Below are 14,970 nucleotides of genomic sequence, written 5' to 3' on the forward strand. Positions count from 1 at the left end.
TTGAGTGCTAACAGCTAATTTAGACCCCATTACTGTATATGTATAGTTGGGATTATGTTTTCCAACATCCATTACTTTGCATTTTTTGAAAGAAATAAGGAAGTTTAGATATTTCTAGTTCAATTTTTTCCCCCACAATGGTACAGCCACCTAACCAGCATTAAAACAATTCTTGTACTTCTCAGTCTGCACAAAATTTCAAGTGTTTCAATATCCCTGATAAACTGAACATACTTTTCCTTTGCCTTGTTTTTGATTTTTTCCTTCAATATCTTCAAAGTCTGTATCAGAAGAAAAGTGTGTTTCAGACTCCCTGTAATGACAAACAAATGTTTACTTACTTCCAGAAACCTTACTCTCAAAATAATTGTAGCAATATTATCTACATCTTCAATAAGACTATGTCAACTCAGGATGAACAAATATTTAAATTTAAGCTTTTCCTTTTAAATCCATTTTGTCCTAACTAATTAACATGCTAGAGAACCGTAAATAAAAGGTTCCTTCTGCTGAGAACACAGGAAGGTGTCTTCTGTGAAATCAAATGACTATAGAATTTTCTTTCCTTTTTCTTTTTCTTTCTTTTTTTTTTTAAACTTACAGAAATCCAACTATTGAACACTGAAGCTGGTTGAAAAAATGTTTTTCAACAAAAAAGTTCACAAAAAATATTTTGGCTTTTTCAACCAGCTATGTTAGAAAATAGATAAAGAGATAGTCAGAATCTTCCTCTAACATCTTCATGCACACCCCTTAGTTATCTTTAACCAGCCCCCACTGTGGAAAAAAAAATTAAACATACTCGAAGTAGCTTTGTATTTTATCAAAACCCAGATTTTGTAACATGTAAATTGGACAGCCAAGAAAAAACATAACATTCTGTGTTTAATTTTAATGAAAATGTTGACATGCTGTTTGCTCAAAACATGTTTACAAAGTGCTTTTAAAACTCTTATCCCTACAAATATATTTTATTAATTTAATTGCACGATAAGCCATTGCAGAGACTAGACGCTAATAAAACCATTTCTGTCATATTAGTAACGATTGATGTCATATATTCACAAATATTCAAATACTCTTGATTCCTGATTTGTTCTTAATTTAGGTTTGATATAGGAAGGTACTTATGCATGTGCTTCTGTTCAGTCGTATTCAGAACAGCACTTAGATGCCTGCACACAAGGCACCAAGATAAGCACATATTTAAGTGCTGTCCTGAACAGTGATGCGTTCCTGAGTCAGAGCCTAAAGAGTATGAAGTTCAGACTGTTAACTGTGCAAAATTTGCTTAAATTGATGTTTTGTGAAATGGCAAGATTATTCAGGAGAGAGAGATTACTCACTCTGTGCAGTATCTAGTTCTTCAAGATGTGTTTAGCTATGGGTGCTTCCCTTCAGGTGCACATGTGCCCCCCACACCTTCTATCAGAGATTATAGTTAACAGTGACCACTCAAGCCCATGCATACACTGAGAGTATATTAGGCTGCACGGGTGAACACCCCAAATTCCTTCTCCACCCATCACCGAGTCTCAGAAGAAAACTCAGAAGGAAGGAAGGTAGTGGAAACCTATAGGAGAACACATCTTGAAAATTAGTTATTGCACAGGGTGAGTAACCTCTCTCCCTCTCTTTGAGTAATGTCCCTATGAACATTCCACTTCACATGACTGCCAAGCAGTATCCCCATAGGAGAAATGAGCTTTGGAATTGAGTCCAGAACGGAGCAAAGAATTGCCGTATCAGATCTAGAGGCACTGACTAGGGCATGGCATCTAAAGAAGGTATGTATCAAATACCATGTAGCAGCTCTGCAAATCTCAGATACTGGGACACTATTAAGTACAGCTATAGAAGTAGGCGCTGACCTCAGAGTGAGCCAGCACACAAAGAGGAGGTAGAATACTGGCTGCAATGTAACAAGCAAATTACAAAGCAGAAATCCAATTTGCTAGTCTTTGGGTAGAAATAGCAAAACCTTTAGATCTGTTTGCAAATGAAAAACACAGCACTAAATGGTTTTAGAAATTTCTTAGACTATCAAGTCAGAAAGCTAATACCCTCCTGACATCTAGAGTATGAAAAGCAGTCCCCAGATTGGAATTACATGGCTTTGGAAAGAAATTGTTAGGTAAATGATCTGATTCAAATGAAATTCAGAAGATACTTTAGAAAAGAAATTGGGATGCGACTAAGAAAACCTTATCCTTGTATAATACTGTGAATGGAGGATCTGCCATCACGGCCCCAATTGCTCCTACTCTATAGACTGATGTAATAGCCACGAAGAAGGCTGTCTCCATAGACAAATTCAGTAAGAAGCAGGTTGCCATCAGTTCAAAAAGAGGTTTCGTGAGCTTTAAGAAATAAATTATGGCCCCAACCTGGGGACTTTTACCTGTGGGAAAGAATTTCCCAGACCGTTCATAAAGCCTATGGCTGTAGGGTGGGTAAACAGTGAAAACCCCTCAATTGTGATATGAAAAGTTGTTAAGATGGCTAAACGAATCTTGAGAGCACTGACAGTCCTTTTTTTTTAGTTGCAGCAGGTAATCCAGAATAAGTAGAAGTGAGGCAAATTCAGCAACAATTTTCTGGAGTTCACACCAATAACTAAATAGTTTCTACCGTTGAAGAATTTTCCTACTATTCAGTAATATCTGTTGTAGCTTTGCAGTACAGGTCGATTTTAATCCCGTGAACTTTCACAGCCCCTGGTGATTTCTTGGGGCAACCATCTACCCTGTACCATGGGAGCACTGAGGTGTGCCCTCCATCCTAAGACAGATGCATCCATGGCAGTGATGAACCTTCCACTGATCTAGTATGTGCTTCACCTATTGAGGAACTGACACTTGTTTGTCTAGGCCAGGGGTCAGCAATCTTTCAGAAGTGGTGTGCCAAGTCTTCATTTATTCACTCTAATTTAAGGTTTCGCGTGCCAGTAATACATTTTAACATTTTTAGAAGGTCTCTTTCTCTAAGTCTATAATATATAACTAAACTATTGTTGTATGTAAAGTAAATAAGTTTTTTAAAATGTTTAAGAAGCTTCATTTAAAATTAAATTAAAATGCAGAGCCCCTCGAACCGGTGGCCAGGACCCGGGCAGTGTGAGTGCCACTGAAAATCAGCTCAAGTGCCACTAAAATCAGCTCAAGTGCCACCTTCGGCATGCGTGCCATAGGTTGCCTAACCCTGGTCTAGGCTGTGTCTGTTCGGCAAGTATACTGACCTGAGACAGCCCTAGAAACTGCAGAGGTATAATCTCGCATGTTCTGTCATGAAAGTGCAAGTGACCTAGAAGTTGATGACAGTTTCTGATTGAAGTCTGAGAGCTCCCTTGAACAGTTCAGACACGCGTCATGAACCTGTTCACAGAAAGGAAGGCCCTTGATGCCAAGGAATCCAGGGATGCCCCTATAAATTCTATGTTGTATATGAGAGTCAGTGTGCATTTACCCACATTCAATTGAAGATCTAAGTCCAAGAACAGAGAAAGTGCCCTTTGCATGACAGTCAACACCTCTTAGTGTGACTGATCCTAAAGCACACAATCATCAAGGTACAGGTATACTAGGATTGCCTGATGATGGAGGTAGTCTGTCACTACTGTTTTTAAGGTTAGAAGGAACCATTGTGATAATCTAATCTGACTTCCTGCATGTTGGAGGCCACAGAAATTCAACAACTCCTGAAACAGACCCCTAACCTCAGGATGAGCTACTGAAGGCCTCAAATCATTTTTTGGAGACATCAAGTTACAGAGAATTCACCATTTATATTAGTTTAAACCTGCAAGTAACCTGTGCCCCATGCAGAAGACGATGAAAACCCACCAGCGTCTCAGCCAATCTGACCCAGGGGAAATGTGGGAAAAGATCCCCCAAGCAGATAGCTGGGAAAGAATGCTGTGTAGAGCCCTCCCAGCTAGTGCCCCATGCCCAGCAGTTGGGAATTTTTGCTACTGGCAATCTCTGATGGGCCACATGCCATCGTAGGCAGTTCCATCAAATTCATGGAGGGACAATATATCAAGCTCAGTCTTGGAGCCAGTTAGGTTATTTTTCCCCCACTGCTCCCCTTGGAAGGCTGTTCCAGAACTTCACTCCTCGGAAGGTTAATTTAATTTGAGCCTAAATTTGTTGATGGCTAGTTTATAGCTATTTGTTCTTGTGTCCACAGTGGCACTTAATTTAAATAACTCCTGCCCCTCCCTGATATTTATCCCTCTGATGTAGTTAGAGAGAGCAATCACATCTCCCCTTAGCTTTCTTTAGTTACGCTCTTTGAGTCTCCTCTCATAACATAGATTTTCCACTCCCCATATCATCCTAGTAGCTCTTCTATGCACCTGTTACAATTTGAACTCATCGTTACTGTGGCCAGGGTTTGCCAAACCATTTTTGCAGGTTCCTGCAGAGCCTTTTTGATAGGATGGGCAACTCTGGATGATGCCGCAAAGTAAAAAACATCCAATAGCTTGAGTTGAGATTCTTTAACCTTCTCAAGCAGTATCTGTAGGGAATCTGCCCCGTGTTTAATGAGGTCTTGAAACTGTCGAAAAAATCATCGGCCATTGATGGAGGAGAAGGTACTATTGCCTCATCTGGTGATGAGGATGAGAGGGCAATCTGAGGAGTAGGCTCCTTCTGTCCTAGTCTCCTGATCCTCAAATCTTTCCTCCTGTTGAGTGGTGTGCTGGGGAGCGGAAGCTTCAGTCTCCTTGTCATCTCAGTGAGAGAGGGTCAGAACCCTGGAGAACTGTTGGTGATAAGCTCACCAAGGATTTCAATATGGCTTCTGAGAAGCACTGGGGGGAGAGGGTAGCATACAGGGATGATCCCACCAAGAACCATGTGGCCAGACATTTTCCCTCTCTCTTTATGAAAGAGGTTTTGCTATGTGGGTATTTAGGAGAACCCTGGACAGAGACTGATGATACTGAAGGGAGGTTTTCCCTCATCGTCCTCTTCTTCCCCAACCAAAAAGGGAGGTGAATTAGAGGGTACAAGAGATGTATAAGGATCCAGACAGCAAGTGGCTCTCGGTACCAAGAGATGCAAGCAATGGAGACTCTAGTTCAGCAGTCACCAATAAATCCTCAGGCACCTAAAGTCTTGCAAATCAAGCAGAGTGGAATTGCAATACCGAGTGAGGTTGTGATATGCACTGATTGTATTGTATGCTTGTCCCTGGAGGACAGTACCAAGGGTTTTGAGCACTTCACAGAAGGTGCTGACACAGCTGGAAGCTTAATCTTACACAGTACTGAAAAACCCAACAGAGGTACCAGGAGAGAGGTTAAGTCCAATGGTACTGGTCTTCTCTATTTGTTCAGATCATCTCTGCTAGATGGTACCAGCACCTTCTCAGAGGCACACTTACTTTCATAAGAGCTATGGTACCGGAGGAGCCCACTGCCTCTGCAAGACTGAGCCCTGAGACTAGATTCTGAGGCTGTTACCTGTTCAGAGAGTGAGATCTTTTCAAAGTGGATTCCTAGAGTGGAGTTAGAGCTCTCTTCTTGGAACCTCTTCTTGAGGTCTCTAAGGCTTTTCCCATTCTACGAGACTGCTGTACCAAGATGGAAGGGGTACTAGATATCATTGGAGACTGATGTACAGGGGGGTTTCTTGTGACCTGTTTCCAAAGCGGGGTGAAGGGAGAGCGCCATAATTAATCGTTACAGCTTGATTTCCCAATTCTTCCTTGCCCTGGATTTGAGGGCAACACAGAAGTTACATCCTGTGGGACGTGCAACTCCTCTACACAATGAACATACTTGAGAGTGTCTGTCGTTGACTAGGATAGCCTCTCTACATGTGCGGCAGCGTTTAAACCCTGGTTAACCAGGTATGCCCCTCAGGAAGGACCTCCCTGGAAGAAATAAAACAAACTTCCCAATAACTAACTAAAATAAACCTAGTTAGACTGAAATCAGCAGGTAGCGTAGGCGCACACAATGCGGATACGCTAAGCTTCATCACAGGCTGAGATAGCTGTGAAGGAACTGAACGCTATTCACTCAGGCAGCTTGATAGTCCCTCAGTAATGGGTATAAGGATTTCAGCAGAGTACGCACAGGCTGAACAGACACTGCTAATGAAAATCTCTGATCAAAGGCATGTGGGGCACACACGCACCTGAAGTGGAGTACCGAGGGGGACACTACTCTTAGAAGAGCCATTCATTTTTAGACACCTACAAGAAATACAGTGGAATATGATGTTGCAGAATATTTGCAGTTAACTAAAAGTGTTTCACAAGGGTAAGTTATTTCAACATTGGTCTTTTTGAAATACTATAAGCATGTCGAAGATGAAAAAGTGTCACTACTTTAAGAATTTTCATATTAAATTAAATATCAAATCAGGCATCTTAACAGAACAAAGGGTGGGTTTTTCCCCCTTATATGAAGAAAATTCATAACACTTGAGGTAAAAGGAGAGAAAAATAGGTAAAACAACGAATAAAATTGGAGCTTATTAGCTTTTTCCAGACTATGAATATGCATGAGACTATGTCACATGTATGTTTCAATGAGACCTGTATGCTGCACTTCACTACATTTTCTTAACATCTGCTATACTACTGCAAAACTGAAGCCTTTCTTCCCTGCCAAAGCTGGTAAGCTATTAGAAAAATATACATAAACGTCAATAGGAGTTACACACCTATTAAGAGAATAGAGACAGAGAATACATCTACTGTGGTTCAAAACTCAGAAGTTTTCTACAAAATTTTCGAAAATGTTGGAAGTGTAGCAATTTTTGTATTTCCTAATTACACTTTTACTTTAACATACCATACTTTTTAAAAATGCTATAATATAAAATTGGGGCCGTCAACGGATTAAAAAAATTAATCGTGATTAATTGCACTGTTAAATAACAGAATACCATTTTAAAAAATATTTTGAGGTGTTTTCTTCATTTCCAAATATACTGATTTCAGTTACAAACACAGACTACAAAGTGTACAGTGCTCACTCGATATTTTTTTATTACAAATATCTGCACAGTAAAAAACACAAGAAATAGTATTTTTCAATTCACCTAATACAACTACTGTACTGCAAGCTCTTTATCATTTAAGTTGAATGTACAAATGTAGCATTATGTACAAAAAAACTGCATTCAAAAGTAAAATGTAAAACTTTAAAGCCTACAAGTCCACCAAGTCCTACTTAAACCAATCATTCAGACAAAAGTTTGGTTACATTTGCAGGAGGTAATGCTGCCCGCTTTTTGTTTACAATGTCACCTGAAAGCGAGAACAGGCTTCGTATGGCACTATTGTAACCGGCGTTGCAAGTCATTTACGTGCCAGATGCGCTAAAGATTCATATGTCCCTTCATACTTCAATCACCATTCCAGTGGATGTGTGTCCATGCTGGTGACAGGTTCTGATCAATAATGATCCAAAGCAGAGCAGACTGACATGTTCATTTTCATCATCTGAGTCAGATGCGACCAGCAGATGGCTGACTTTCTTTTTTGGTGGTTTGGTTTCCACATCGGAATGTTGCTCTTTTTAGACTTCTGAAGCATGATCCACACCTTGTCCCTCTCAGATTTTGGAAGGCACTCCAGATTCTTAAACCTGGAGTTGAGTGCAGTAGCTATTTTTAGAAATGTCACATGGATACCTTTGTGTTTTGTCAAATCTTCTGTGAAAGTATTCTTAAAATGATCACATGTTGGATCATCCTCCGAGACTGCTATAACATGAAATATATGGCAGAATGAGGGTAAAACAGAACAGAAGACATACAATTCTCCCCCAAGGAGTTCAGTCACAAATTTAATTAACGCATTATTTTTTTTAATAAGCATCAACAGCATGGAAGAATGGTGATTGAAGCATGAAGGGGCAGCTGAATGTTTAGCATATCTGGCACGTAAATACCTTGCAATGTCAGCTACAAAAGTGCCATGCAAACGCTGTTTTCACTTTTAGGTGACATAGTAAATAAGAAGGCGGCAGCACTATCTGTAAAATGTAAATGTAAACAAACTTGTTTGTCTTAGCAATTGGCTGAACAAGAAGTAGGACTGAGTGGACTTGTAGGCTCTAAAGTTTTATATTGGTTTTTTTTGAGTGCAGTTATGTAACAAAAAAATACATTTTTTAAGTTACACTTTCACAACAGAGATTGCACTACAGTGCTTGTATAAGGAATTGAAAAATACTATTTCTATCATTTTTACAGTGAAAATATTTATAATAAAAATAATATAAAGTGAGCACTGTACACTTTGCATTCCATGCTATAATAGAAATCAATATATTTGAAAATATAGAAAAACATCCTAAAATATTTGATAAATTTCAATTGGTATTGTATTGTTTAACAGTGCAATTAATCGTGATTAATTTTTTTAATCACAGTTAATTTTTTCGAGTTAGTCGCATGAGTTAACTGCGATTAATCCACAGCCCTAATATAAATATACGAGTTAGGAAACAAAAAGCCACCTGTTTCTACAGCAATATTAACTTGGCTAAATTTCACCAACATAAAATTAGTATTTTTGCATTTCTTGTTATAATGTTTAATAACAAAATGTATATTCTAAATTATACAGACTATGCATTGTATGCAAATAACAGTTGCCATAGAACCTAGTTTGCATTTGCTGACATGCTTTTAAACTATGCAATCTTAAATGTGATCCACAAAGGGAAAAACTGTCTGTACTTCCTTCTTTATATTAAGGATGCCAGAAAGCTGAGAGCCCCTACAGTTGCAAAAACATTTTCAAGCTTGTTTGTTTATTTTTTAAACTTTAGAATGAACAGGTATGTCAACATTTTGTTGTTCCTGTTTTGTAGAGGAGAACTCAGATATGGATTGGAATTGTCCCCAACCATTAAAGAGAACAGGCTGGTAAGTCTTTAATAAAAAATCCTTTCAGCCGAAAACTTGGCATGTGAGAGTTTAATAGGTGTGAAAACCCAAATTCTAAACATATGACTAAAGGCTGGCCTACACAAGAAAGCTGTACCAGTTTAACTTAAGGTATGACTTTAAACAGATTTAAATAAACTAATGAAAAAGGCAGTGTATACAAATCTATTTCGGTTAAACCACATTTATTTCAATTTGCTTTAAACTGATTAGGAATCAATTTCAACTAAACCAAAATAAGATATTCTTAAAATAAAAAATGCCCATATAGATTTTTCCACCAATTGAAACCATCTTAACTTAGACCTTATTTAGAAGAAACAGTTGCACCAGTTTAAGAATTCCTCCTTCCTCCTTTCTCAACTGTTAAGTTTCACATCCATAGTACTTCTGGAAAACTAGTGAGACCATGACGACAGAAGTCCCTACAGTCTTTTCAGGAAAAACAATAGACAAAATCTATGTCTTACATAAATGCAACACATATCACACACGTTTTAATTTAAAAACCTTTCCGAAAAATACATTGTGAAGCAGCAAATAAATCACACAAACCCAAATCCAATTTGTGGACATGCACACAATTTGGAGAAATTGTTTCTTGATTTAACACTTGTGTGTATTTAATTTTCTTGGAGAATGAAGACAGAGGAAAAGAGAAGGGTAGAGAGTAACAGGGTTAAGTGACTGTGCTTAGTAAAAGATATAACAGAAAGTTAATCTTAGAAATCTATTAGACTCTGCTAATCAATATATTTTTAAAAAAGTCTTAAATACTACTGATGATGCTCTAAATCAATTTTTTCCAATCACATCATCTCCCCCCCCCACTACTTTTTTAATATCCTCAACCAACCCAAAGAAAGTTGACACTCTTCATTAAGCACTAATTACACATAAATATCAAATTTTAGGTACTTTTCAGCTGAAGTCATGACTCAAAGAAGGGTTTTTAGAATTTCTTAAACGTGAACTACAAAGAAAAAATTGATTATGTATAAAGAAGGCCTAAAAGGTTTCTGTCTGTACCTATGAGATGCATTTTGCTTTTCCTCCCCTATTTAAAAAAAGCAAACAAAACAAAAAAAAAACCACATTAGGAACCCAGATTTTGTCTACCCTGGAAGATTATGGATGACTGCAGAACCAGTAGGAAGATATCACAAGTATCTGAGAAGTCATATAATCTACAATTAAAGTTTATCAAAAACACAGACACACGAACAAACATTTGGCAAAAAAGCAACTCTTTCTGTTAAGGATTAAGCAACCTGAGCCCTTTAAAAAAAGACCTCAATCAACATCTGTCTCCAAAAACAGGAAGATAACGACTTGACATTACTCATATTTCTGTCCAGAAAATTTCTAATCCAAAAGAAAACATTTTTCTGAACGTTAGAAACATTTTTCTGATGCTTATATAATGGAAACTATTCTGTGACCATGACAATAGCTTCTCCTACTAGCAAAACGCTTCATTAAAAGATTCTAAAAATCTATAGTAAAAAAAGTTAAACCAGTTATAAGATTGCTATTTTAACTCCCCTGGAAACACAGGACACCATTCAAGCAATGCTTTAGATTTAAATCACTGTAACTACTTGACAAAATAAACCTTGTTATGGCTGCATTAAGCACTGTTACTTACTGAAGGAGAGTAAAATCAGTTGGTATTTCTGGAGCTGCTATCATTTCTTTATCATCTTCTGGACCACCACTGTACTAGAAATATGTTCAAAAAACAGTTTACAGTGGGCAAGTACGTTTTCTTCCTTTCACAAAAGACAATTCCTATTAAAAAAAAAACACACACACAACCAGGTCAATTTTTACTCAATGAAATGCGCAAAAATATTACTATCATTAATGTCTTGTACTGTATATCAGCCTTTTTACATATATTTCAGAAGATCAGAAGTTTATTTTTCTCCTTTTAAATTAAATTTTATAAGTGCTGTTTCCCCCACCAAAATCTCTCCTCAAACTCCTGCAACAGCATCACAATATTAAAAAAACATACAGCAAAACCTGGTAAATGATATATAGGGAAAAAAATCTCATTAGAAGCGGCAAGGAGAATATGCATGTATTCCTTTTTAGTCTAGATCATTTTAGAAGAGTAATCTAAAGAACAAAACCTCAATTTCTTCTTTGAACTAAGGCCTTGTCTACATCGGCAGTAGCTACACACCACAGTGAAAAAAGCAGGCAGTGCCCACAATGCAGTGAAAGGCTCTGGCAAGGAGGCGGCAGCGGAGAAAAGCTCCAACAGAAGGGAGCTGCCAAAACCTCTCTCCACTGCCAGAGTCTTTCACCAAAGGGGAAAAGCTTTGGCAGAAGGGAGACAGTGGAACACTTAACTGCTAAAAATAGAAGTCTTGACATAAAAGACACTGAGAACCATTTAGGGTGCATACCCTAAACTTCTGATGTGTCTTTACACTACTCACCCAAGTAGAGCCTGTCTGCACGGTTATTTATTTATACTGGTGCTAGTGGGGCATGTGGCATGTGTGTATACTACATGCCACATGTAGTACATGTTAAAAATACACAAAAAGGGGGTCTAAGAGATATTGGCTTTTCTGCTGGTCTACTCTTCAGTGTGTTTAATATCCTAGATTAACATCAATTTTTATAATGAAAGCATTTTAACAAGCTGTATCTGATTAAATCTCAACAGCTCCTCAATATAGATACTATCCCCGTTACAAATAGGAGCATAAGAATTGCTACAGCAGTTTATTGGTCCATCTAGAATGCTAGCAAGAAAACTCATACTGGACAAAAAATTAAAAAGTACTGCCATCTAGTGCAGCTGTGAACTATTATGGGCAGAGCTGGACACACCACCTATAGTTACTACCCATTATAAGACCTTAGTTGCTTAAAATTTAGCTAAACTTCAACTGTTCAGGGTGAAATTTTCATGGCTTCCAGGTAGTCTTCTGAATTTCAAAGCAGACAATGTGAAAAAGACAGTTGGCGTCCTTATTGCAAAAGCTCCTCATGCATCTAGTATAGGGGCAGGCAAACTATGGCTCATTGGCCATATCCAACCCGTCAGACCATTCAAACAGTCCCTCAGCTCCCGCCGGGTAGCAGGGTCAGGGTTTGCCCCGCTCCAGTGCGCCAGCAAGGGAACAGGGTCGGGGGCTTGCCCCACTCTGAGCAGCTCCCGGAAAGTAGCTGGCATGACCCCTCTTCGGCTCCTACGTAGTACACGGAGGTGCAGAGCCGCCTGGCCACGCATCACCCCATCTGCAGGCAGTTCCTGGCCAATGGGTGCTGCAAGGATGGCGCCTGGGCAGCACGCAGAGCCACCTGACTGTGCCTCGGAGCCAGAGGAGGGACAAGCTTCTGGGAGGTGCTTACAGTAATCGCCGCCCGGAGCTTGCACCCAATCCCTTGCCACAGCCCTGATCCCCCTCTCGCCCTCCGAACCCTCAGTCCCAGCCCAGAGCCCCCTCTTGTGCCCCAAGGCCCTCATTCCCAGCCCCACCCGAGCCTCACCCCCTCGTGCCTCAATAGCCTGCCCCATCCTTGATCCCCCTCCCACCCTCCAAACCCCTTGATCCCAGCCTGCAGCCCCCTCCTGCACCCCAAACAACTCATCCCAGCCCCAGTTTAGAGCCGTCACCCTACCCCATACCCAAACCCGGAGCCCCCTCCTGCACCCTGAACTCCTCATCTCTAGCCCCACCCCAGATCCCACACCTAAAACTGGAGCCCTCACTTCCACCCACAATTTTGTGAGCATTCATGGCCTGCCATACAATTTTAATACCCCAAGGTGGCCCTCAGGCCAAAACGTTTGCCCAACCCAGTCTACCACCTGAGGGATGGGGCAATATTCACAATGAGGGTGTCAATAACTTAATGGTAACTCCACAACCAGCATTTTTACTTATTCCAGTGCACAACTGAGCATCACCACTCAGCCCAATATATTGCTGTTTAAAAATACAATGAATAAACTGTGACCTCAGGACAGGAGGTACACGTCACCTCAAGACAGGATGCAGAAATAAAATGTCTAGAAACCATTAATGATTGCTTCTTGGAGCAGCTAGTCCTGGAACTCACAAGGGTAGAGGCAATTCTTGATTTGGTCTAAGTGGCATACAAGATCTAGTCCAAGAGATGAGTAGAACTGATTACGGTCGCTCTTACCAAATGAATGTAATTAAATTTAAAATCCCAGTAGGGGTGGGAAATATCAAAGAAACGTTCCACTGTAAATTTTAACTTCAAAAAAAGGAAACACCACAAAAATGAGGAAGCCAGTTAAACAGAAATTAAAAGGAACAGTAATAAGAATGAAATGCCTGCAAGATGTATGGAAACTTTTTAAAGACATCATAATAGAGGCTCAAACTGTATATATACCCCAAATATTATTATTATTATAATTTTTAAAAAAGCAACGTGACCAAAAAAATGCCACTATGGAAAAACAAAAAGTCAAAGAGGTGGTTAGAAACAAACATATCCTTTAAAAACTGAGTCATATCCGACTGAGGAAAATACAAAGGAGCATAAATTCTGATATGTCAAGTGTAAAAGTATGATTAAGCAGTCCAAAAAAACTATTTAAAGAGTAACTAGCAAAAGATACAAAAATGAACAAAAAACATTTCTGTACATCAGAAGTGGGAAGTCTCCCATACAATCAATGGGGCCCACTGGATGATCATGGTGCTAAAAGACCGCTCAAAGAACACAAACCCGTCGCAGAGAGGCTAAATTAATTCTTTATATAGGTTTTCACTGCAGAGGATGTGAGGGAGATTCCCACACCTGAGCCATTCTTTTTAGGTGACAAATCTGAAGAAACGTCAGAGATTGACGTGTCAATAAAGGAAGTTTAGGAACAAATAAATAAAACAGGATTAAGTCACCAGGACCAGATAATATTCACCCAAGAGTTCTGAAGGAGCTCAAATAAAACTAGCTGTGGTATGTAACCTATCACTTAAATTAGCCTCTATATCAGATGCCTATTTTTTAAAAGGCTCCAGAGGCAATCTTGGCAATTACAGGCCAGTAAGCCTTACTTCAGTACCAGGCAAATTGGTTGAAACGATAGTGAAGAACAGAATTATTGCATTCATCTGTTTGTCTGATATATAGGGAAAGTCTCAACATGGCTTTTGTGAAGGGAAACCATGCCTCAATCAATCTATTAGAATTCTTTGAGAGAGTCAAAAAACATATGGACAAGGGAGATCCAGTGGATACAATGTACCTGAACTTTCTGAAAGTCTTTGATAAGGTCCCACACCAAAGGCTCTTAAGCAAAGTAAGCAGCGATGGGGTAAGAGGGAAGTCGTCTTATGGATCAGTAACTAGTTAAAACAGGGATTGGCAACCTTTCAGAACTGGTGTGCCGAGTCTTCATTTATTCATTCTGATTTTAGGTTTCGCGTGCCAGTAATACATTAACATTTTTAGAAGGTCTCTTTCCATAAGTGTGTGTGTTTTTTATTTTATTATATATATATATGAACGAGACATCGACTCACTAATCCACCTGACACGGATTTACAGTGAGGATATCGGGATGTCATTCGGACTGGAGAAGTGTGGCCGGATGGTGGTGAAGAGAGGGAAGGTAGTCAAGACTGATGGGGTGGAACTACCAGCGGGCCACATAGCAGACATACAGACCAGCTACAAATACCTTGGCGTCCCACAATCACATGGAAACCATGATGAGGAGGCAAGGAAGACAGCAACATCCAAGTATCACCAAAGGATAAGACAGGTCCTGAAGAGCCAGCTCAGTGGGAAGAACAAGATCCACGCCATCAACGGATACGCCCTGCCGGTCATCAGATACCCTGCCGGTATAGTGAGCTGGCCAAAGGAGGACATGGAGGCTGCCGATGTGAAGACCCGGAAGCTCCTCACAATGCACGGAGGTTTCCACCCCAAGTCCAACACCCAGAGACTGTATACCAGCCGGAAAGAAGGCGGGCGGGGCTTGGTGAGCGTCAAAGCCACTGTCCTGGATGAAACCCGGAACATCCAGGAGTACATCAGTAAGATG

The 14,970-nt window shown here is 39.7% G+C and overlaps 1 protein-coding gene across 2 annotated transcripts in view; it reads right to left on the bottom strand.

Annotated features, from left to right (window-relative positions):
* STAG2 (STAG2 cohesin complex component) overlaps positions 1–14,970 on the bottom strand; it is a 195,140-nt gene that overhangs the window by 117,400 nt on the left and 62,770 nt on the right. For both annotated transcript variants that reach the window (XM_032763544.2, XM_075068837.1), the window contains exons 2-3: positions 10,567–10,709; positions 235–313 (exon numbers count right to left, since the gene is read on the bottom strand). In XM_032763544.2, the coding sequence (XP_032619435.1) occupies positions 235–313; positions 10,567–10,610 (123 nt within the window). In that variant the 5' untranslated portion in view covers positions 10,611–10,709. The remainder of the gene's footprint in view (positions 1–234; positions 314–10,566; positions 10,710–14,970) is intronic.

This window comes from Chelonoidis abingdonii, chromosome 8 (genome assembly GCF_003597395.2).
Source record: "Chelonoidis abingdonii isolate Lonesome George chromosome 8, CheloAbing_2.0, whole genome shotgun sequence".
NCBI classification, from domain to species: Eukaryota; Metazoa; Chordata; order Testudines; family Testudinidae; genus Chelonoidis; species Chelonoidis abingdonii.